Genomic DNA, 24,422 nt, shown 5'->3' with positions numbered 1-24,422 from the left:
ATGGGAGTCAAAGGATTTGAGAGACTGTTATATAAACCCATCACCTAGACAGTCAGTCGCAGTGCTCTTTAATAAGTGGCAGGACATTTTGGTCCCAGTTCTCATCCCAGCGCTGCTGCCCGCTTTCCCTTTGATTCTTCCTGAAGATGCCCAGTTTCCCCTGATCACTAGGGAAGTCTGAAAACAGAAGCTACAGAGATAACATAATTAGCTGTAAGCATTTCATATTAGCAATATCTTTAAAGGCGCAGTATGTAAAATTGACAAGCTAGAGGTTGAAATAGCTATTGTAGTCTAAATTCACGCTCACACCGGTTGCCAGATTGAGGATGCACAACAGGAAGTGACAATGGAAGGCAACGAGCCTTACATCGTAAGTTGATTTATCTGTGTTTTAATATGCCTCTGATCATAAAGCCCTTTAGGTCGGGTAGAATCTGCGATCTCTGACCCAGTTCGTTTGCTGCAATAGGCTGTGTTTTCTGACAACTGGCAATGCGGGGTGTCAAAATACTATTGGGTAAACTGGCAGTGAGTGGAATCACACAGACCAAAACAAAAACGGACAATCCGACACGGAACACACATTTTCAAGTTGAACAACTGCCTGTAGGATCGTTTTTGGGAGAAACAATTATGTGAACTTAGCATGTTACCTAAATATTAAAAATGACATACAGCACCTTTAAGAAAAAATCTTGATTTTTGAATCTCGCAGTTATATAGAACTGTTTTTAATTAACATATATCTTACCTTTAATTGTTCAGACAGCTCCTTGGAGTCTTTGAAAATGAGCCCATTTTCCTCATGTTTCACCAGTTCATGCAAGCTAACAAGATATAGATAATGAGCAGATGGCACCTAACATAACCTACACCTACTATAAAAGACCAGTCTCTCAATCTTACCACTGAAAGTGTATGGCACAGACTGGTAGACAACATCCAAACATGTCAACCACTTTCATTGGAAGGTCAAGACCACTGGAGGATTTGTGCAAGCAGACCCCAAGATCAGCAGAACCTGTGCCGAAAAAATCATACTCATGTTAATACATGTTTTAGGCCAAGACATTGGTCTATGACATTTATAAAGAGATCCTCTCACCAAGTAAAACTGGATAATCCTCTGCTTCCAGCCATGGAGTGCAAATCTTGATATGTTGTAATTCTTTAGAGTCAATCAGCTTCTTGTAATACTCCTTCTGAGGACCTTTACCTGTATTGATGTATCGTAGTGTTTGAAACAGTGTTGGTCCACAGATGATTTTATGAACATGTATGCATATTAGACATTGTGGTGTACCTGTAATCACACAGACCAATGATGGAAGTCTGTGCCCTGCCTCAACAAACTTCTCATACTCTATTGGAGAAATGAATCAAATGTTAGAGAATACATAGTCAAATAGGTTTCAATACATAAATATGCAACTGTAAATTACAGAAAAGGTTGTAATACACTACAGTTCAAAAGGTCGCTAAGATTTCTTTAAATGTGTTTATTAAAAGTTTTTTGATTAAAAAATGTAGTAAAAACAGTAATATTGTGAAATATATTATTTCTATTGTAATATATTTTAAAATGTAATTTATTCCTCTGATGGCAAAGCTGAAGTTTCAGCATCATTTCTCCAGTCTTCAGTGTCACATGATCCTTCAGAAATCATTTGCTGCTCAGGAAACATCAGCGTTGAAAACCGTTGTTCTACTTAACATTTTTGTGGAAACTGTGATATTTTTTTTGATAAAACAAATTGCACTTTTTTGTCTATTTTGGTCAATTTAATGCATCTTTGCCAAATATGTATAAATTTCTCAACAACAAAAAAAAATCTTACTGACCACAAACAATACAGTAGTATATATGGAGAGATAAAATAATAACCTTCAAGAGCTTCTAAAAGAATTGAGAAGTCTTCGTCCTCTGAACATAAAAAACATAAATAATGAAAAGTCAGGACATTTCAGTTAAAGGAATGACGGATAGCATCCCTATATTTAGTGTAGAGGGCACAGACCAGTCCAGCTGGTGCTGCTGATAAGCAGAGCAGGTCGCCCAGAAGAGTGCATCACAGCACCTGTCTGAGTATTACGCTCTGTGAAGGCTGTCAGTTCCATGTACTCCTTAGTGACATCAGGACTAAGAAATTACAAAGAGGGATATGTGAAACATTTATAAAATGCCAAAGACTAAATGGCGAGAGGCTATTACTGCTATTATCGTTTTAAAAAAACTTTAATACTACTATATGCATAACAGCAAGGAATGGGAGCAAATGGCTCTATGGGAAAATACTTACCTAGGCCTAAATGGTAAATAAGTACTGCCCATTCTGATAAACAGCTCATGTTGAAGTTTCAGAGGTGTTTCTCTAAATATCGGGGGGGGCTTGTCATATAATGTGGTCGCCCTACAATTGCAAAATTGATTAACTGGCTTGTCTTAAAAGTAAACTGTTTTACTAGTATTGTTACTATTTAAATACGTATTTAATAATAATAAAAAAGTTAATAAAATATGAAATATGATCTGATTCAGAATGGACATACTCAATATTCCAGTTTCTCCGAAGATCTTCTCTCATTGCGTTAGTGACACATAAGTTATGATCCGAGAAACATCCAAAGAGCTTCTCGTACCTGTCAACAACACAATGCACAGTTCAGACGGTTCCCAAATATGCCTCAAAACACTGTCCTACCAGGATACTTTTCAGAAGCGTTACTTACCATTTTGCCATCTTCACGATGAAATGATTCTGTCCATGAGTAAGAGCCATTATGGTGTATCCGTAGTTGTGCCAGTCTATGATGAACTGGTTTCCCCTGAAACGACTTGCCACCCATGTCACTGCTATGGCTGGCAGTCCAGGAGGATTCTATAGAATGCACATGTGACTTAGAGTTTCACTTTAAGACATGATTACATATAGAAAAGGAAGGAAGGAAAAGGAAAGGACGTGACATGTGGCCAAGAATGGTGTCCCATAATTAGAAGTTGTGCTCTGCATTTAACCCATCCAAGTGCACACACACAGCAGTGAATAGTGAACACACCCCCGGAGCAGTGGGCATCCAATGCTGCGGCGCCCGGAGAGCAATTGGGGGTTCGGTGCCTTGCTCAAGGGTCTCACCTCAGTCAGAGTACTGAAGGTGGAGAGAGAGCTGGATATTCACTCCACCCACCTACAATCCCTACCAGAACTAAGACTCGAACCCGTGACCTTCGGGTTACAAGTCCAACTCTCTATCCATTAGGCCACGACTGCCCCAAAAGTATGAAATGACTTCATGCTTTGCTTAATACAAGACAGATACCTGCATAAGAATATATCCTTGGTCCTCAATCTTCATCAACACACAGAACAGCTGGAAAGTCTGGAATATCACCTTTGAAGCATACCTGAAAATTTTGGGGCCAGCTGAAAGGCAAAATGCAGTTCACATTCTTTATATCAGAATGAATGTGCATGGACTTTTGTGCTTTTATGTTTTCTTTCTGTGTATACGTTTATATTACCTGTGAGCCCCTTTAGTTCTGAAATGGGAAGTATGTCTATCCTGTCATCCTCAAGAATGTCTTGATGAGGTTTAGTACCTATGCGAGCAACATGCCAGTGTTAGAGGTATAAAAACTTGCCCTGTGTCCTGTATATGTAATGCACAGTTAAGTGTTTATTAGCATGCCTTGCATTTAATCATGGGGGGAGATTTGACATCATGCATACAAGCAAAAAGTGGTGCAATGTAAAGTGCATGAGTTAAAATGTATATACCAAGGAAGCCAATTAGGGTGACATTGTATCCATGTCTGCTGAGAGAGAGCGCATGATACTGCATGCGAGGACTGCGCCCTATATCTCCCAGCACCAACACGCAAACGTTCAGATGTGCACGTTCATCTCGCCCCTTTAATCCACTGGCTAGCACAAAAATAAGCACCACTACAGCGACTGGTAGAAGAGCCCACGACAAGCTTAACCCCGATGAAAGTCCTAAAAGAACCAATGAAACTGTCACTACAGCTACTGCCGCATTGGCATCCGCCATTGTGTTTTCCTGATTATGACGTGGCTGAACGTAGGGCAGAAAATTTAAAGAGACACGAACCACCGGCGAACACCTGATACACAGAATTATAACTACATTCATATTCCTCAAGAGCATGTCACTTCGTACATTTTAAATATTTTTTGATTTAAATACTTTCTTAAATAATACAGTTACCACTAATAAATACATTAAACATTTAATCCTAATATTTTTAGAGACTTGTCTGTAATTCCATTTAGAACAATTAAAGGCACAATATGTACGATTTTTTGTTATTAAAATATCCAAAAACCACTAGAGCAGTGTTATATATTTTGCTGACTTGTGTACTTACATTATCACAAATGTTTCGAAGAATGTTTAAATCCAGAGTAATAAGCAATTTTAACTAGTGACACGGATCATGTCCATAGTGTCATTGTGTCGCCTGCCAATGACGTCATAACCCCTCGATTTCCGGTTTTGTAGAAAACATGGAAACACCAAAGACACTTTAATATGTTGTGCGTTTTATTAGACCGGTGACGACCGCACAGAGTAGCATTATAACAGAACTTTCAAACGTATCTAGTATGATAAAACAGCGCTGCTTTTTTCCCCCACATACGCACGACCGGAAGGAGCGGAAGCAGTCGACTGTGGCATAATAAAAGCTCCGCTGCTTTCGATTCAAGATATAGCTAATTATTATTATATCATTATAGCCTATAATAATAATAATAATAATAATAGGCTTATAATAATAATAATTTGTTGTTATTATTATTTTATTACTACTACTACTGATATAGTCAATAGAGAAATATGCTGTTAGCAGCCAGATGATGTAGCTACAATACCAGCAATTATTTTTCTAACTTTTTTCGAAAGAAAGAAAGAAAGAAACCTGTAATTTAAACTGCCAAAGGAATAAGGAGAAATCCGACTCAAAACATATGCTGGAATATTTTCCAGCAAAAGCAATATTATTCAAACTATGTGGCATCCCAGGGTTTACTAGCCCTAAGCACTGCAGTCACGCCATCTGCGCTGAAACATGCGTTGCGCGTCTACATAGCGTTGCGTGGTAGTGATGGCCATGAAGCTTCGAAACCTTTCCAAATCATTTCTTTTAAAGAGTGGGTAGGAGCGCGTATCAAACTGAAACCACAGTCAATTCATCGAGACCAATAGGCTAATTAAAAAACACATCATACAGGCACTTCTTATTTAATGGTATTTTATTGTTAAATTGCATTTAATGTATTAAACTTTCAATAAAACATTTGCAGTGGGTTTGAAAAATGTTTTTGTAAAATATTTTATGCATGTTACATATTAGAAAAATGTATAAAGAAAAAATTAAATAGTAGTCTGCAAATTCTTGTTCTACATCTCCCCAACTACTACTGTGGTCATTTTTATGTTGCTTTACCGTTTCATTCTTTAATAATTGCATGCCAAAATCATGACCAATACTATTTACTACCTCACTCTGCAGACATTTTAAAAAATCCGAAAAAATTACATCAAATTGTTTTCTGCAAACTCCAACAGATTCTTGTTCTACATCTTCTTAAGTACCACTGTGTTGATTTTCATGTTGCTTTACTGTTTCATTATTTAATAATTTATTTTTATTTTCTTTCTCTTTATTAATTTTTAAAATATGTATACCAACACCAACTGATCCTCTGCAGTGAATGGTTGCCGTCAGAATAAGAGTCCAAACAGCTGATAAAAACATCACAATAATCCACAAGTAATCCACACAATTCGTCCATCAATTAGCATCTTGTGAAACAAACAGCTGCGTGTTTGTAATAAACAAATTAATTGAAAAGTTTTTAACTTCAAAAAAAGTCATCTCGTTAAAATCAGGTGAGAAATATGTACAGATCAAGCACTATTTACAAGCATAAACTGTCCAAACTGGTTATTATGATGTTTTTATCAGCTGTTTGGACTCTCATTCTGACGGCACCCATTCACTTCAGAGCATCCATTGGTGAGAAAGTGATGTAATGCTAATTCAATTTCTCCAAATGTTTTACAATGAATAAAACAAACTCATCTACATTTTGCATTGTTTGAGGGTGAATCCATTTTTTTTGTTTCATTTTTGGGTGAACTATTTCTTTAATGTTGCAGTTGTTAATGTTCATTTTTATTTGGTTAATGTCAAGTGATTATACATTTCTGTTCATAGATTGCTGCTCAAGTCATTTGACAGGAGTTGCAGTGAGTGCATTAGGAGGTTTTCTCAACTATTACCTTTCAGAGCAGGACATAACGAAGAGACCCTTAATTTAAGGGCCATGCTTCATGATGAGATAATGGTGACAGAACTCAAGCCTGGCTCACACTACAGGACTTTTAGCCCGATTTTCCCCTCCCGAGAATCAGAGCAAAAATCTTGTCGAGCACCTCGACCGGTCCCGTTGTTCGGCTTTCCTTCTTTATCAGGCTTTACAGATACATTTAGTATTTATTCTTTCCTCTATGATCAATTTTCTGTGAAAGTGTAGTAGATTTAATACTATGTACGTAAAAACAACACGATTCAAAGAAAATAAATAGAAAGGCAAATTTTTGAGGGAAAACCAAGAAAATGTATACTTTATATAGTTAAAATAAAAAAATTTAAAAAACATACAGTATTATGATACATTTCTTACTCTGAGGAAAAATGACCAAACTATACAATTTTAATGATAATGAATTGTGCATTAAAGGTTAAATATAGCCACATTTTATTATTTGAATGCAAACAGAGGTCAGTTAAAATTAACAAAATGCCCTTTGTTGGTGAATATTTTCTCTTAGTTTAAGCTTTCATGTTTGGAGGGAGTGGACCCCTGTGGGTTCTTTATTATAGAAAAAGCATGCTTAAAAATTCATGTTTGAATTCAGTCCAGAAATAGCATGATCTCTCCAAAGCTGCTTACAAAGTAGCCACGTTGAGATGTCTTATTAGTCAGACCTCCAGCCATCCATGAAATCAGTGTAAGAAAATTGTGGTCTGTGGTGAATATTTGCCCAATATCTTGTTCTGATATAGCTATATGCTGTTTAATGATTACTCATTCCACCCTGTGACTTCACAGAAGAGAGCTTTTATCAGGCGTGATTCATACGTGACGGTGTTCCTGCCAATGTGCATGCGGTCCTCCTCCAGAGGCTGCTCTATGATGGCAGGCACATCTTTTCCGTACACTAGAGGGGAGGGTAAAAATAGTAATTAGTCCCATGGAGAATCTCGGGATTGAAAATTAATTAGTGTCTCAGCTTTCAAAAACCAGCATTTCATCCCCACTGAATTAAACAATCGAAACAACAGTGAACTAGTAATCACTGGATTAGATTTTGATACTTTGCGAATTACTGGAGGATTAAAGCTCTGCGTTGACACAGTCCTGCTACATACAAAACTGGACACAGAGCCTGTTTTAGAGGTACTATCAGTGGGATCAAACCATTTTTTTAGAGGATGTACTTACATTCACAGTGCTCAAGGAACTGAATGCACTCTTGAACCACCGAATCCCTGAGCATGATCATGTGCTTGGCCATGTTTTCCAGGAGTGAGAGAAAACATCTCTTAGCATAGAACCACGTGTCTGTTCCAAGCTGAAAACATAGGATGTCAGTGTCATGTCAAGCACAATGACTACATAATATCACATGAAAATCATTTCAGTGAAACAAGTAAACATCAGACTAAAAGGAAGTGCAGTTGCAATCCAGTGCTGTACATCTACAGTATCATGAGATCAAGAATGCTGAGGTCCTTGAGTAACACTGTTTATGCAGCTGGAAACAGCAAAGACCTCTTCAGTGGATATTTGTGGATACACAAAAATAGCATGTTGATAACTGTATCAGAGCAGGACTAAGATAAATACAGCAAGTAAGGAATGTGAAAGTTTATGTGCTGTCTAAACTCAACTAAAGATGGCTATTAAAAACATTAAATGAAATATTAATTACCTTTTTGTTGTATCAGTGAGAGAAAACATCTCTTAGCATAGAACCACGTGTCTGTTCCAAGCTGAAAACATAGGATGTCAGTGTCATGTCAAGCACAATGACTACATAATATCACATGAAAATCATTTCAGTGAAACAAGTAAACATCAGACTAAAAGGAAGTGCAGTTGCAATCCAGTGCTGTACATCTGCTACAGTATCATGAGATCAAGAATGCTGAGGTCCTTGAGTAACACTATTTATGCAGCTGGAAACAGCAAAGACCTCTTCAGTGGATATTTGTGGATACACAAAAATAGCATGTTGATAACTGTATCAGAGCAGGACTAAGATAAATACAGCAAGTAAGGAATGTGAAAGTTTATGTGCTGTCTAAACTCAACTAAAGATGGCTATTAAAAACATTAAATGAAATATTAATTACCTTTTTGTTGTATGGCTCAAGGCTTTTTATGACACGAGAAATGCCAAAGTCATAGTTCCCTTTAGCACAATACAAAGTCCTGTAAGAAATGATGCATTGCAAGTTTTACAAGTAATTCACATTAAGAATAGGCGTCTTTAAAATGAAAGGTATGGATGATCTTATTTTATTTGACATACGTATTGTTCAAAAGTTTAGGGTCAGCAAGATTTTCTAAAAGTTTTATGAAAGAAAAAGAAACTTTTTTCAATGTTTTTAAAATGCTGCTTAATATTTTTGTGTAAACCATGATTTTTGATTTTTTTTTTTTTTAATCATTCTGACACCAAACTTTTGAATGGCAGTGCAATATACACACTGCTTTTACAATGTCGTCTTATGTTATTATGATATTTCAGATTTGTGTGATATTTCAAAAAGTAAAAAAAAAAAAATGTAAAAACAGTATCTGTACGAACTGTATAAGATAAATGTTCATAGAGGATGTTCTTAAGAATTGATTTAACACAATTGTGTAAAAAATAGGTAAGACTTTATATTAAGGTGTCCTTGTTACAAGTTACATGTACTTACTATTATAATAACAATAAATTATGCATAATTACATGCAAGTAACCCTAAACCAGACCCTAATCCTAACCCTAACCATATAGTGAATACATGTATTTACTTAATATTACTCAGTACTTTGATGTATAATTACACTGTAACAAGGACACCTAAAAATAAAATGTAACTTAAATATATTGTACATACCCTATTACAAGGTTGACAATACACAGATGAAAGATTTTTTTGTCTGGATCATCATACGAGATTTGCTCCTCTTCTTTCTCTATCTTCCTCATCAGTTCCTCTGCCTGTACACGCACAGACGCAGACCCGAAGGGTAAAATAAAAATAAAAAACACAGAAAGAAAAATATGATGAAACAAAGCTGCTCCAGTGGTATCAATTATAGTTAATTAAGATTTGAATTTTTACCTCTTCATTTTGGCTGGTCATGATGTATGACACGCACAGGTTAGCAAGGACAATCGCACTGACGTTAAGGATCTACAGGACAAAATGTGACTGTTAATTAATTGTGAGGATGCTAATAACAGTAGACACTCTTCGAAATAAAACAAAAGAATCAAACATCATGCCGCAAACTCCATGCAGTCACACTGTAAGACTCAGAGTCACAGATCATTTTACCGAGGCTTTTGTTTTGCAGGGACACTCTTGAATGTTACACTGTTCCAGCTAGCAAGCAGAGGAGCAAAGAACATGTTTTCATTTGAAAGGTTTAGATTTGTTAAATAATTGTCAGCCAAGTATGGCCAGATGTCCCCCACCATCACAGAAGACATATAAAATATTATTTATATATTTATATTATAAAATATAATAAATATATAAAGTATATAAAATATTAGCAAAACAAATCGAATGGCTCTATTCTGTAATTGTGCATGCACAAGTTATATTTCCTAATATCCATGAGTCAAAGAAAACTAGGTCTTATTTTACATTTTTTTTAAAACACATCTGGATCCCACTGTTTATGCAAAATACCATATTACTGGTTGACTGATTTAGGTTATTGTTATCTAGCACTGAGGACTGACTCATTTGTATTTCATAAGAGATCATTCTTATTTTTTTATTTAAATGTGGACTTGGCTTTTATAGAAAGGCATTAGTCTTTAAAGGGACTAAAAATACATTAAGTGACCAGAAAAGCACATTCAGTAACATTTAAACTTACATTCTCATAATGCTTCTTAACGATGGGCTCGTAGAAGCCAATGGCTTCTTTATATTTGTTGTCTTGCATGAAGAGCACATGAGCAACATTAAGTCTCCAAGTGTCGTGCTCATTACAGAACTCCAGTGACTTATGGAAGATCTTTTCCACCATGCTGTAGTTCTCACGGTTCCAGTAGATTCTGGCCTGTGCCATTAGTACAGGGATGTACCTTAAGAAAAAAAAAAAACACTCAAGTATTTGTATATGGTGAACATATTGCATGGTTCCATAAAAAACAGAAATTTAAGGATGAATCTTTAGTAATCACCTTTTTGTAAGTCACTTCATACAAAGCATCTGCTAAATGCATAAATGTAATCAATGTAAATTAATCTTACATTTACCTCTCAAGAACCTCGTCATAGTCTTGGACATATTTTTTTAGGGATTCATCATCCCGGTTTTGCCTTGCTTCCTGCACCTTTGAGGAAAGAGTTTTTAGAGTTTTTAAACTAATTAGCCATTTCAGTGCCAGACATACTGATATCATAATGGTGTATTCAGGGAGTAGCATTTGACAAAAGCAGGAATAAATGCTGTGAATTGTTGAAAGGCAAAATGCCAAGCTGTAACCTGTTTCGTAACCTTGCGCAGTTGCTCAGTCAGTTTTCCAGCAATTTCATCAAATTTTCGGAAAGCCTACGTCAGATGAAAAGTCAATTAATTCAATAACAAATGCTCACTAGATACTTGCCAAGACTCTGGAAAAGATCACTTACTTCCTCAGGTGCTGTCTGACATGTGATCATGGCATCCAGGAACTCATAGAGGTACTATAAACAGGAGAACAAAACTTTAGCCCTACCGTCTTGATGTGAGTTCGGACTGATATGTCAATATGCATGAGGCAACTCTGCAAGTATCACCTTATTACTTGTAAATGCCTTATGGCCAGAGGAATCAAATCAATGTGGATGTTATTATTGGAACGACTATCTGGACTAATGAAAGTGGAGACTTGTATATACATGATTGAATTTTCATAAAACTAACAATGCAAATAGTACGAGGCTGAAGGGAAATAAAACATGAAATTGCTACAAAATCAATACTGCCTTACCGGTGTGAGAAACTTGTAAGTGAGATGAGCATTTTCAGCCAAGACATCTGCAGCAAGGTCAAAGTACTATAGACAACAAAAGCAAAGAACCCTCATACACCCCTTAAAGAAGTTTCTTTAAAGTTTCTATGAAACCTAAAATGCATAATTAATATACCCCTATCAAACAGTTTCCTGATTGCTAAGAACTGTTAGCAATGAAGCACACTAACCTCATATTTACAATAAAGCAATAGTAGGTTGCCAAAAGTGACAGGAGGAAAGGGGTTTTGCTGAAGGAGAAAAGCAAGTTTCTCAAAACCCTCTGTGGGCTTGGTGTCCATGTTCATTAGGGCCTGGTTGTGAAGAGTGACTGGATCCAGCTCCTAAATGTAAAAAAAAAGAAAAAAGTACAATCATCAGTTCTTTGGTTGACAGACTTTAAACAATCAGAATATGGGCCAAATTTCAAATGTAAAAGCTTTTCTTACACATAGAAATAGACTAAGGGAGCTAATTAACAAATTATTGACAATTACCTATAAACTATCAAATGTCTATATGGTAAATAATCACTGACATTCCACTCGTTCCACTAGGGGGCAGCAGACAGCTGTGCTCGCTTGTCCATTTCTCAGAACAGATATGAGAAATCCCATGTATGCATAAACTAAAGACTTCAGCATGAAGGGTTAGCCTATCTATATGTAAACTAACATTAAAACTGCATTGTATATTTGTTAGATTTCAGATAAATAAGCACATTCTGTCTATATATAGACCCTCTTTTCAGGAAATTACATAACCCTGTAAATACATCTTTGCGCAGTACCCTGCATTCTTACTCAAATCTGGTACATTCCTTGTACTAGTCCTAGCTACAGATTCAGTGTTTAAAAAAACCTGTCCTGCGGGAAGAAACAGTGTATTTAATGAGTGCTTATGTAAGATGGATCACTGTTTGGACTCATTAACTTCGAGGTGCCAGTGCAAACTAGCACAGAGACATGTCCCTGCAGCCCACCATCATTCCAGCCAGCAGGTGTGGGCTTACCAGCTCTCACAATACAAACCCCTGCAGAAAAGGATTAAACCTGCACCGGAATCTCAAAAACAGCTAATTCCCAGTGCATAATTACAGGCAATCTGGTAAGGATTCCAGAAAATTAAACTTGCATTGTAGTATTAAAAGGCAGTGCAAATGACTAGATAATTTTCTTTCTTCTGAAATAGATGGCACATGGTCTGTCAATATAGGATAAAAGTTCCTCAAGCGTGTGCATGTGAACTGGCATGCCTATGACATTGATTCATAAGAAGCTACCCTGCAAGAGTGAGCACGCTCAGATCAAACAGCATAACTAATGAGGAAAATATTCTCTTGACAGGCATCTGATCTTATCCGACAGCCTTTGTTTGCTGCATTGCTATAGAAATGAGAAAACAGAACTCGGAAAAAGTTTTACAGCAAAATCACCTGGAAATATACTGGAATAAAATAGTAATGAGACATAAACACATTACCAGGTGTTTTTAGTGATCAAATTACATTCGGACAGCACTTGAAAACATTAAAAGCCAAATGCAAATGCACCTAATATGATAAGACTGCAATCAGATCACTGAAAGTACTTTCGAAGGTAGTTAGAGATGGTTTCTGATTTCATTTCATTAAGTATAAATGCGACAAGGTGTAAATGCTAATGCATTTTGATTAAGCAATATATAATTATTACGCTGATTAAGTACTATATAATGAGGTTGAGCTACAAATAAAAATTATCCGTCACTTTGATGGACTAGGTTGTAAATTTTCTATCGTGCTCTATTTTTATCAGTGTTTAAAGAGCTTTTGCAGCTTCTTCTCTTTTTATTCTGCTTGCACATTGTGAATAAGTCAACAGACACTGAGGTCTTGTAATCTGCTCGCCAATTTAATGAACAACATCCAATGTATTATTTCACTGAACTACACTTACAGTCTCTCATTCCTCAGTCACGTCTCTTTCCTGGTGTGTTTTTGCCGGGGCATTTTAAAACCTAATTTTTTCTTCTTTTTCTTCATATCTAATCCTTATTAGCATCCTTTACACAATAGACCAGATAGATTTTTATTGTTTTATCCATAGATAAGAATTTTGAATTATCCATTATTGTATTAAAAAATGCTGTGGGTGGCAGAAAATGTATGGTTAAAGCAAACTATGATGTAATACATGAGTGCCATTCCATTTCGAATGGATAAGTGAGACACATTTGAGTGCAATCCTGCTAAACTATATCTAGATACTATCCGGATACAAAATGCATGTGAATGCCAAGTGTCAAGGGGGGAAAGTGTTACCACAGAGGTCACATTTTTAGTACCTCTTCTGATCTGGGGGGCATGTCAGTCAGTGCTTCCTGTGCAGCAGCATCTGCAACAACAAAAAAATTAGATATATGAGGCCATAATCACTGAATCACATTCACTGAAGTTCAATAGTAGCCGTTCTGTAGGCTAAATTATGCAGAAAGCCACTGAGCAAAACATAGTCTGTGCTGTAGACTTCATGCTTAATGCTAAATGCAAAGCCACTAGGAATCCTGGAAGGCCACAGATTCTGCTAATGGATTTGCAGTTTATAATACGCTATGAATAAATAGAGTTCACATCAAAAAGCACATGATAGGAAGGCGCCTACGTGAAACATCAGGCCTGGTGGTTTATCTATACTTACAGTTCTTCAGCTGGTATTCAATAGCTGCTTTCAGATTAAAGGCTTCAATCAAAGCAGTTTCGTGCAAGACGAGGGTGTTGCCGACACTTCTTACATCAATGCCTTCTGTTGTCATTCCAATACTGAGCTCTATAAACATAAGAGTCACTCATTGAAATTCACTCTATAGCACAGCAAGTCTTGCAACACCTAAAGGATTTTCTGATACAAATACCTGGATGCTCTCTGATTCCACGTTCAATCATTTCTGCAATATATTTGAGTGCTGAAGCATACTGCTTTAAACTGTAATAACAAAGTGCTATATTGTAGGCCAGATCTGTAACAAAAAAAACAACAATCAGAGTCCAGCACAGTTTGTCAAAAGGTCTCCATACCACATTCATTTCCATTAAAAAAAATCTAAATTACTACCCTTACGCAGTGCGGTCAGCCAGTCAATGTTATGTTTGTAACTCTTGGCAGAACAGTTACTGGGAGACACCAGTGTATGTGTTTGTCTGTTTTGTCTATTAAGCTTCTGCATGTAGACACCACAAACACACAGAGTTATAATTCAATGGAACCAGTGCTAAAGAAAATCATCCTCACCTGGCTGGTAGCCCAGTACATTCATGGAGGACATAAACTTTTTGCAAGCCTCTTCATACTCGCCCTCCTTATAAAGCAAACAACCGAGATCCACATCATAGTCTGGATCGTCCTGAGGCAACTGCTCAACCAGAGTCTGGAGAAGCAAAACCAATCGCTCATGCCACATTCATTGCTCGGAGTTCTTACCGGATTTTCATGTATACTGTGGTCTTAATAGGCATTCGAACACTTAAAGGGAGTGTTCACTCAAAAATAAAAATTCTTTCATCGTTTACTCGCCCTCATGTCAAAACTGGTACAACTTTCTTTTCTTCTATGGAACACAAAAATAAGTTATTTTAAAAACCTGAATCTTAAACGCTTTTCCAAATGTGTTCCACAGAAGAATTATTACAGTCATAAATTGTGGTTTAGAATGACATAAAGGTGAATAAATTACATCAGAAAGAAAAATGTTACCTTTGCACCTGAAAAATCTTCCTCTCCATATTTGATGGCAGCTTGCAGTTTTATCATCTGTTTAGAAATGGGATGAATAATAATAATATTTGTTTTTAAAATCAGCATCAATAAAATAAAAGGAATGCAATTTGACATGCTAGTAATAACCATTATTTTAACTGATGTACACTACCATTTAAAAGTTGGAGGCTTTTTAAATGTTTTTGAAAGAAGTCCTTTATGCTTACCAAGGTTGCATTTATTTGTTAAAAAATACAGTAAAAAAATTAATATTGTGGAATACAATTACAATGTACAATACATGCTATTTTAATCCATTGTAAAATGTAATTTATTACTGCGATGACAAAGCTGAACTTTCAGCAGCCATTACCCCCATCTTCAGTGTCACAAGATCCTTCATCAAAATCTATATATATATATATATATATATATATATATATATATATACATGTGTATTCACCTTAGTATGACTAGTTGTGCTGTCCAAGAGAAAAGTGGCTTTCATGGCCTCTGGGAAGGTACAAGCTCCATACAGAGACTGGGCATAGTAAAGTTTGTAGTCCTCAACCTCTGGGTGAAGCTGTGTCAGCTGTTCATAACATTCTGCTGCATTAGTGAAGTCCTGCATGTGGTAGTAGCAGTAGCCTAGCAGAGACAGAGCAGCCCTGGACTGAACATACAGAGACGGTCAGTCATATAGAAATCATATATTATGTCTTATATAGACAAAGAGAGATTTTATACATACACAAATATGATATATATATATACATATACATACATACATACATACATACATACATATATACAAACCCAATTCCATAAAAGTTGGGACACTGTACAAATTGTGAGTAAAAAAGGAATGGAATAATTTACAAATCTCATAAACTTATATTTTATTCACAATAGAATATAGATAACATATCAAATGTTGAAAGTGAGACATTTTGAAATGACGTAATGATTTTATATTTGAAATGGCTAAACTGAGATTTCTTAGAGTTATTTGTTAGTTGAATTCTTTCTCTTAACAACAGAGAACACAATTTAAAGCACAGGACGTTTACTGATTGATTCAATGTAAAGAATGTGTTCAGTATGACTGCTGTAACTTACTTTAGTGTGTTTCTGATGCTCTTTGCTCAGAATATGAATTGCGTCTCCATATCGCCCTTCTTTGATCTCATAAAGAAATAAATAAGGATTATTTATTAAGAGTTTATTTATATAAGATTATAAGAAGCCAATCATTTCGATAAAAAGAAAATTGCTAAACGTTTTGCTAAAAGTAAGAATGCAAGCAAACAGCATAGACCAGCGGTAACTAAGCTAAGTTAGCCTATTAGCTTGTGCATCTAATAACTCACCATTTTGTACACGGTAGCCGTGTATTCGCCGTCTTTAATCGTTGTTAGCGGCATTATCGAAAACAAACGCTACATGTAGCTTTACCCCATAAACAAAAACGTCAAATTAAGAAAGTTGAAGATGCAACCGTTCTGTGTTTTCAGAGACACGACGCAGCCATCCTGTATCTTAGCAACCGTCCCAGAAACGGATGTGACGCAATCATTATTTTGGGTCTCTTGTCTTTGCAGAGACTGAAAGAGAACTAATTTCTGCTTAAATAATTCTGTATTTTTAATACATAAGATACAGCATTGGAATATATTGTCAATTTATGTGTCAATTTCTTCACACACACACACAATATATTCCAAACAAACTAAAAATACACAAAACATTTTAATTAATTTTACATGGAAATGTCAGAACACACTTTAAAAGTGCAAGCTAACTAAAATCATACGAAAACAATATATTTTTAAGCATTACATAAGCATTAGGCTACACAGTCACAAATGAGCAAACAAATTCTTACAGAACTCTTTGGACCTCAAGGAAGAGTTTTGAAATTCAAACTAAAGTGGCTTGCTCATACAAGCGAAGGGTTTGGAAAAGATGTGTGTGATGAGGGAACGTTTTAAAACAGGAGGGAGAGTTCTTCAGTCTTGGGACAGACTGGTGGAGCAACCAAGACACAGAACTCCAGGAGTACTTTAAAGAGCACACATCTTCCCAAACTCTCTGACTGGTATGTAAATATGGATATTTAAATTTACACACTTCTATAATTCCAAAAGTGTAGGTTGTTTTGGCTGATTTTCTTTTAGTGTAAAGATTTCATATTTATATTTCAAGAAATGCATTTATACTTATATACTTATGTACTTCATGTAAAAAAATATATATTTAAATTAAGTTAAGTTTAAACATAAATGTTTATTTTTAGTTTTTTGTTCTACTTTCATATGCACGTTGTTTTAAAAATGTAGCTTTCTTACAGACCATGAAAAAAATGTCATGCACAGCTATCAGGCAAGTCGGCACAGATTGTGCCCTGAAACCAGATATGGTCTTTATGCACCAATATTATTTTTAGGATTAAGATTAATAGTGAGTTTAGTAGCACAGGGCTTGATTTATCTCTCAGTAAACATACATCATCTGCTTAGAGGAGAGGAACAGACCAGGGCAGTCATTTCACCTTTAGTTTCAGTAACTACAGGTGTAGTCTAAGTTTCTGGGTGTACTTTTGCAGGAAACATAAAGAACCAGGATGAGTTTCAGGGTGAGTCTGTTGTTCCTGACCATGACTGTGGTCGTAGTCTGTGGTCAGAAGAGACGCCTTGCAAAAGAGGAGTGGAACTATCGTGATGGCTGTAAGTGGATATATGTTTAATAAAACACACACTGGTTGATTTATGTGTTAATGTTCTTGCTGATATGCTATTAAGGTTTCAGAATTTTTGGTTCAGATGAACCTGAAAAATACTATTATAATATTTATAAGATACTATTACTGTTGTAGCAACTGATAAAAATGCCAATGATATTGCTTTTCTGGTCCTCAGCTGAGAGGGTAAGCATGCGAGGAGTTGCAAATCTGACTCAAGTGCTTGATGACTGGAGGTTTGACATCCTGAACCAAGTAAAAGGACTCCTGCAGCACGACCATCAGTCCTTGTTGCCTGACTACTCCAGGTACACTTTCATGAGGTTCAATCAAACTCTCAGATTCAGGCATTCTTTCTTTCCACAGACAGAAAACAGCAGGAACACAACGTTGTTATTTTGGTATCTGAAGCTATGTCGAAATGTGGACTGCGTTCTTTTCAGAGCAGAACATTTCATTATGCTGGAAACTGTGCAAAATATTTTATGTGCTTAATGGGGAACTTCCTGGCCCCTTATGGTTTGGATTCTAGTCATCTTCATATTCCTCAAAGCTATTTGCCAACCAGTGACTGCGCTATACCGTGCTGCTCTCATATTTCTTTCTCTCTTTAACTCTTCCCAGGATCCAACCTCTCTCCGAGGCGCTGGATGACTTGTACAAAGAGTTCAATGCCCTGAAAACCCATCTTGGTGAGCTGACCGAGAAGTTTGGACCACTGGAAACCTTCATAGATGAACTGAAGGCCAAGAAAGCCAGTGCGAGCGCAGCACCTGCTAACCCTGTGCGCAGACGGGTCATTAAGAAGACGCCTGTTGTCTCCTAAACGGCAGTGTTTGAGTAGAGCTGGATCTCTCCTAACATCAAACCACTATGATATACATTTCTTTAACAGCCTTTTCTTGAGCTTCTCATTCTTTTGGCATCTTGTTGCTGTATGTTGCTGGGAAACAGGTAATAAACAATATGCTGAATATTGTGAATGTCCCTCTATGTGGTTTGGGTTGTATCTAAAAGCAGCAATTTAAATGTAACAGCCCGCGCATAATTAACATTGCAAATAATAATGGACAAAGCTGTAACCACAGGACTTTATTTTCAGAATACCTTCCATTGCTCCTATTCAAAAAGAAACAAATAGGCATTTGTTATGCAGTATAAGAGTATTACATTTAGCTGTCTTTAATCCTGTAGTTGGAATTATTGTGTATGAGTATATTCAAATATGCATGACTGTCAGTGAATTGATATGTGGTATTTGCAGCTCTCAAAATGATCAATGGCTCGTGCAGGTATAAACTGATTATGTACAAGCTTAGAACATTTCACAATAAATTGTGTTTTTCATTGTGTATTTATGCTTATTCTCGGATGAGCATGGTAATTAGATGCTCAATATCTCTTGACTCATATTTGTCATCTCATGTAAGCTATAATAAATTCAGTCTGTTGCATTCACTTCAAAGTTTCAGTGTGTTAGCTAACTTTTGGCATAATTAGCTTTGTGCATAATAGTTTGGTGTTTGTTTTGTGTAATAGTCTATCTATCTATCTATCTATCTATCTATCTATCTATCTATCTATCTATCTATCTATCTATCTATCTATCTATCTACAGTTTTCTGCAAGCTAAATTCAACAACATCAGGGAGCAGTAGAAGAAAGGTCAATTTTTTTATTTGACACTGTTTATAGCAAACTTTATGGCCAGTGATTTGATAATATAAGGTCTTCTGTAGCACTTTATGACTATAATTCAAAATCTACTCCCTCATTAAAACACATATAAAAAAAGAGGCAGCACTATTATTTATTGACTCTGTCGCAGTTTCAATCTGAGCTCCACAGTCTACAGTGGCCTATACAAGTATTTGGACACTTTTGGACATCAAAGCCAAATGCTGTTCTTGTTTTTCATTGCATAGATCAAAAATCAAATAGAATGTTTTTTTATTTTGTTGTATAATGCAAATACATTCTAAAGTGTCCAAATTTGAGGCTCTACATATATAGTACACACACAGGGCCTTGTTTATGAAACTATTTTTGCATGTAAATTGTCATAAACCCTTCTTACATAAATTGCTGCAGTCAGTTGAATGCCCTCATGTACATCCAGTAATTTATGTAAGAATAGCTATACAATTGATTTACACACACATTCTATTTGAGTTTCGCAAATGAGGTCCACAGACCACAGACTGTGATGCATAACTGTGACCACCAGGAGGAAATACAATGTCGTGTCTCTCTGTGGGTATATATTAAAAAGTGGTCAGAACACTGTGGTCATTAAGTCATGTACAGCTCAAATAATCCAAGTAATTTACCAAACTACAGCTTTTTATGTCTGTTGTATCATCTGTCCTAGAGGAACAACACCAATAGACAGCATCAGCAAAAGATATTAAAATAACTATATTCACAATGTACACTCAATGACGGAGACATATCATAAATCATAAATCTCAGAAGGAAGTCTCTTACATCTTTGAAGATTTATGAAGCATCACACTCAAAGGAGGGCAGAAAATGTGTTACACAGCCCTACATTGTATAATCATCTCTTATTCCCATAAGTATCTTGAGCTGTAAATTCATTTTCATGACTGTAATCCGTCACTGGTGCTTTGGAATTTGAAAGTTATTGAAAGACTTGTGTGACAGTATCAAGTATTTTCCTTTGTTGCTCATCCACATTAAAGTATTATCTTACAGAACATTCAGTCATTCACCCTCATGTTGTTCCAAATCTCTATGACACACTTTCTTCTGTGGAACACAAATGGAGAAGTTAAGAAAAACGCTCATGCTGCTCTCTTCCGATATTGAATGGGGACTGGTGCTTTCAAGCACCAACAATGACAAAAAAAGAACAATAAAATCACAATAAAGTAGTCCATTTGTGTTCCACTGAGGAAAGCAGGTTTGTCATACAGGTTTGGAACAACATGAGGGTGAGTAAATTATGATATCTGTTTAAGAATGAATTAGTAATAAGTCTGACTATAGATAATCCGTCTTCATCAGATAGCATGTCAGTATTTGCTGGAGTCATTTTAAAGCCTGTTCCTCAGATATGCAAAGAAAGAACAATGAAAAACAAGATATGCAAGAAAAATTAACATGGTAATAATCATACTTACTGCGGCCTGGTCCTCAATGCACCTCAACAACCTGAGATTTTTGTCTTTCACATAATTATTTCACTTATTGTTATAATTGCTTTTGGTAGATCAAATGCTCTTTTATTCTTATCTGATGTACTTTTTAATTTAATTTTTTTTATTATTTGAGTTAGACCTCAAATCTTTAAATTAAAGAAAGACTAAGCCAGGATTAGGCCATTGTTCTATTAGAACATTAAAGTAATTTTTCATAAACATGCCTTAGAAAACACATTACTGGTGTGCATCTTGAGACAAAACAAAGGCACTGATATATTTTAAGATCAGTCAGTGCAAGTTTCTTTCAGCTGACACAGCTCAGACTTACATTTTAGTCTGGGACTAGGCTTAAGCCTTGTCTGTGAAACCGGGGGGTAGTGAACTGATTGTATTAACAAACAATTAAATGTTATTTAAGTGTTAAATAATGTATTAATAAGTGTTACATTTACATTGTAGATATAATTGGTTTCATGAAATACTAATCTGTGATCACGTTTGATTTAAGACTGACTTAAAGAGAACCTTTCAACCCAGGGTCAGAGCGAGGCATTTTGACCATTTTTAACATTTATAACTCATACGGCTTGAACACTTGGTACGGCTTTAACCTTGAGTCATGGACCACTTACGTCATGCAAGTCTCATAGTTCTGGGAAAATGGCCATAAGGGGCATCTTTTATTGATTTCTCAGTCATTTACAGGATGTAATCAAAAGCTCAATTGTAAAAGTGAGATTTTAAAAAGTTGGGAAGGACAGTGACTGCACTGGAATGATGAAGTTCCACATTTATTAGTTTCTGTTGAACTATCTGGTTTGATTCAAGGCCAGTGCCCAGACAATGTCAGCACTAAAAAAAAGCACCTCCTACTGCAAGCTAAGTGAACTGCAATGTATGCTTGAGAAATATCTGGGCACTGACTCCGAGGACATTTGGTATTGCTGTCATAAATCCGTAATAGATCCATATTTGGATATATGGCAGCAATGTAGTTATGATTTCAACCAGCTATCAGGTAGATGAGAGATCAATGCATGTATAATATCATGAATTAATATCAAAATCATGCGTTTTCTGCCAGTTTGAATAATCTGCACAGCAATAATATTTTAATATTGCATATGAGTTTCAATCAATATAGTTTGGCAATGGCAGGGGGATTTTTCTGCAAATTACTGTTTGACCTCCAATTATTTTTTTGTGAAAAAGTACAACATTTAAAAAGTTCAGCTAAATGTTTAATGAAGGTAAAATTCAGCTACATATTGCTTCTCACATTAAAATGCATCAGATAAAATAAATATGTATTTTAAAAGTATAGAACTAACAAAACAGCTTGGACAGTTGGAGATGCTTGCCATAAGGTAATTAAAACCCTACAGCTCAGTACTTCACTCTGTTTGCATCTAAAATCCACTTGAAACTAATGTAGCCCAAGTAGTCCACATTTTTTCTAAGTATGTTTTTATAAATGCTAATTAATTCTTGCCTGCTTTATGTCTTTCTTGGATAACTTTATGTAACATGGTCTGTACTAAGGTCATCCCCGTTGAAAGAGAGCACATCAATAAAATGTAAGGACAGACATGCTTTAAGTCTTGACTGAGTTCCAATCAAAGTGCACAATCTTGACCAAAGATTTAACAAGCTCTTGGAGTCTTGAGAAGTTAATCCAAAGATATTGGAGGTCTTACAACTGTAGATGCAGCCAAGATGATACAACCTCAAGAATTATGTTAACTCATTTCTCTGTCCGGGTACAACACCAAAGCAACAACCTGCAATAACCTCGACCTAAAAGGCTAAATCAAGCGCGTTATTCGATTTTTAACAAATTCATTTGAATGAGGAAAAGAGATTATTTAAAGAAATGCCAGGAAAGACATCCCTGGCATCTGGGTTTGTGACTTTTTTAAATGTAATAAATTAGAGTCGTGCTTCAAGTGCATCATTCTTGGTATCTGTGCCAGGAGGACTTACTGTGACCCTGCAGAAGCTAAGAATGGTCCATTTACTGTTCGATGAAAGACCGGCAGAGCATGCAGCTGAACCTGAATAAGTATAAATAGAGATAAATGGAAAACATAAACATGGATCTAGGAGCTTTTCTTGTTTATGCCAAAAATATTTAGTCTGTATAACTCATCCTTCTAACTTGATTTATATTCTATTTTGTAGAGCAAACGAAACATTATTTTTTTCCAAGTAAAATATATCACAATGAAACGGGATTCAAAGAGCAAGTTTATAGAAAATACAAAACAGCTTTACTTCCAGTAATTGACCTGAGCTCAGATATTGAACTCAGAACCATTAAAATGATGGGGAGGACAATTCTATAAGCTTGATCTATTATGCCATTCGCTTTACATAACTGTAAGCTGCTAAAAATAACAAATCCAAACGCTTATGGTATTTGACATACAATAGCTCAGGAGTTCATTGTTCTTCAATTTAGGATTTGTGAAGTCCCTGGGTGTAATAAAACAACATCTCTTTGGATTTGAGGGTTTTTATGTAATATATGACAGTATATGTTTAATGGAACATCAAAAAGCACCATATGCCTTTTATATTAAAAGAAAAAAGCATATATGGATTGACAGATCAGTCAAAATACAAGAGATGTAACAGTTAAAAGAGATTTCACATTTTTTTCTTCTTTTTTAAAATATCTGCATTGTCTTTTGTCTTGAAGTATTTAAAAAGGACACACCACACAGGACATTAATTCAGGTTTAAAGAAATGTTCTGGTTGCACTTGACTGAGAGAGATCATCATTTTCAATTACGGCATAGGGTGGGATGGGACACATATTACACAATCTTACAGTGTCTCAAACAGCTGTGCAGGGGATTAATCGAATAAAAGGGAGATGGAAAGGAGATTAAGTGGTCCCCTTATTTCACAGCTCTCAAATTCAAGAATGTCTTTGCAGTGTTGTCAAAAGATTATAACCATTTGACATGATGGTGATGGAGGCTCGGCCTGCTGTCATATGCTTTCTGCTTTGACAAAAAAAAAAAAAAAAGAAAAAAACAACAACTGAGATGGCCCAATCCCAAGTCTACCCCTTAGCCCTTCTCTTCCTCCGTTTCGCGCGTTCATGTGAAGGGATAGGGGTGTCTCGATTCTCTTTTGGTTGGAGGGCTAGGGGTAAGGGGAAGGGCCAGATAGCCCCTCAAACAAAGATTTTTCGGGACCACACTCCACACTTTTGTTGCCCGAGTGAACAAAAAGACACATAAATGTAAGCATTTTTGGTATTAATAAAGATTTTAAGGAAAATAAATAATTAGTTTTATGTTACGTTCAATCGTGAGTTCATATTTACGGTCATGTTACTCAAAGAAATGTTTGCAAAAAATCGCTAAAGTTTGCTAACGTCATATCATTACAGACTGCACGATAGTGCCACAACATATTTTCATGTCTGATCAGGGCAATAACCA

The 24,422-nt window shown here is 35.9% G+C and overlaps 2 protein-coding genes across 3 annotated transcripts; both read right to left on the bottom strand.

Moving 5' to 3' along the window:
- Positions 1–36: 36 nt before the first annotated feature.
- Positions 37–4,068, bottom strand: LOC107568154 (ALG1 chitobiosyldiphosphodolichol beta-mannosyltransferase). The gene is made up of 13 exons (XM_016254033.1): positions 3,780–4,068; positions 3,524–3,601; positions 3,322–3,425; positions 2,734–2,882; positions 2,554–2,643; positions 2,304–2,414; positions 2,022–2,143; positions 1,889–1,927; positions 1,307–1,366; positions 1,109–1,219; positions 910–1,024; positions 755–830; positions 37–190 (listed from the first exon to the last, which is right to left on the bottom strand). The coding sequence occupies exons 1-13, from the start codon at positions 4,051–4,053 to the stop codon at positions 53–55; spliced, it is 1,467 nt and encodes a 488-aa protein (XP_016109519.1). The 5' UTR covers positions 4,054–4,068; the 3' UTR covers positions 37–52.
- Positions 4,069–6,747: 2,679 nt separating this feature from the next.
- On the bottom strand, positions 6,748–16,636 carry LOC107568145 (tetratricopeptide repeat protein 30A). 2 transcript variants are annotated; one of them, XM_016254009.1, is made up of 19 exons: positions 16,430–16,636; positions 16,179–16,244; positions 15,523–15,732; positions 15,057–15,113; positions 14,595–14,730; positions 14,218–14,322; positions 14,004–14,132; positions 13,651–13,700; positions 11,517–11,669; positions 11,305–11,370; positions 10,964–11,017; positions 10,818–10,883; positions 10,589–10,665; positions 10,203–10,413; positions 9,434–9,505; positions 9,206–9,309; positions 8,450–8,528; positions 7,536–7,665; positions 6,748–7,251 (listed from the first exon to the last, which is right to left on the bottom strand). In XM_016254009.1, the coding sequence occupies exons 1-19, from the start codon at positions 16,481–16,483 to the stop codon at positions 7,115–7,117; spliced, it is 1,956 nt and encodes a 651-aa protein (XP_016109495.1). In that variant the 5' UTR covers positions 16,484–16,636; the 3' UTR covers positions 6,748–7,114. The 2 variants fall into 2 exon arrangements, with proteins under 2 accessions (XP_016109495.1, XP_016109503.1); XM_016254017.1 differs by lacking the exons at positions 16,179–16,244; positions 16,430–16,636 and having other exon boundaries at positions 15,065–15,113; positions 15,523–15,596.
- Between the last annotated feature and the right edge of the window lie 7,786 nt (positions 16,637–24,422).

This window comes from Sinocyclocheilus grahami, unplaced genomic scaffold (assembly GCF_001515645.1).
Source record: "Sinocyclocheilus grahami isolate Dianchi unplaced genomic scaffold, SAMN03320097.WGS_v1.1 scaffold27.1, whole genome shotgun sequence".
Classification (NCBI taxonomy): Eukaryota; Metazoa; Chordata; class Actinopteri; order Cypriniformes; family Cyprinidae; genus Sinocyclocheilus; species Sinocyclocheilus grahami.
Note: the sequence above shows the minus strand (reverse complement) of the source record. Positions and strands in the feature narration are given on the sequence as shown.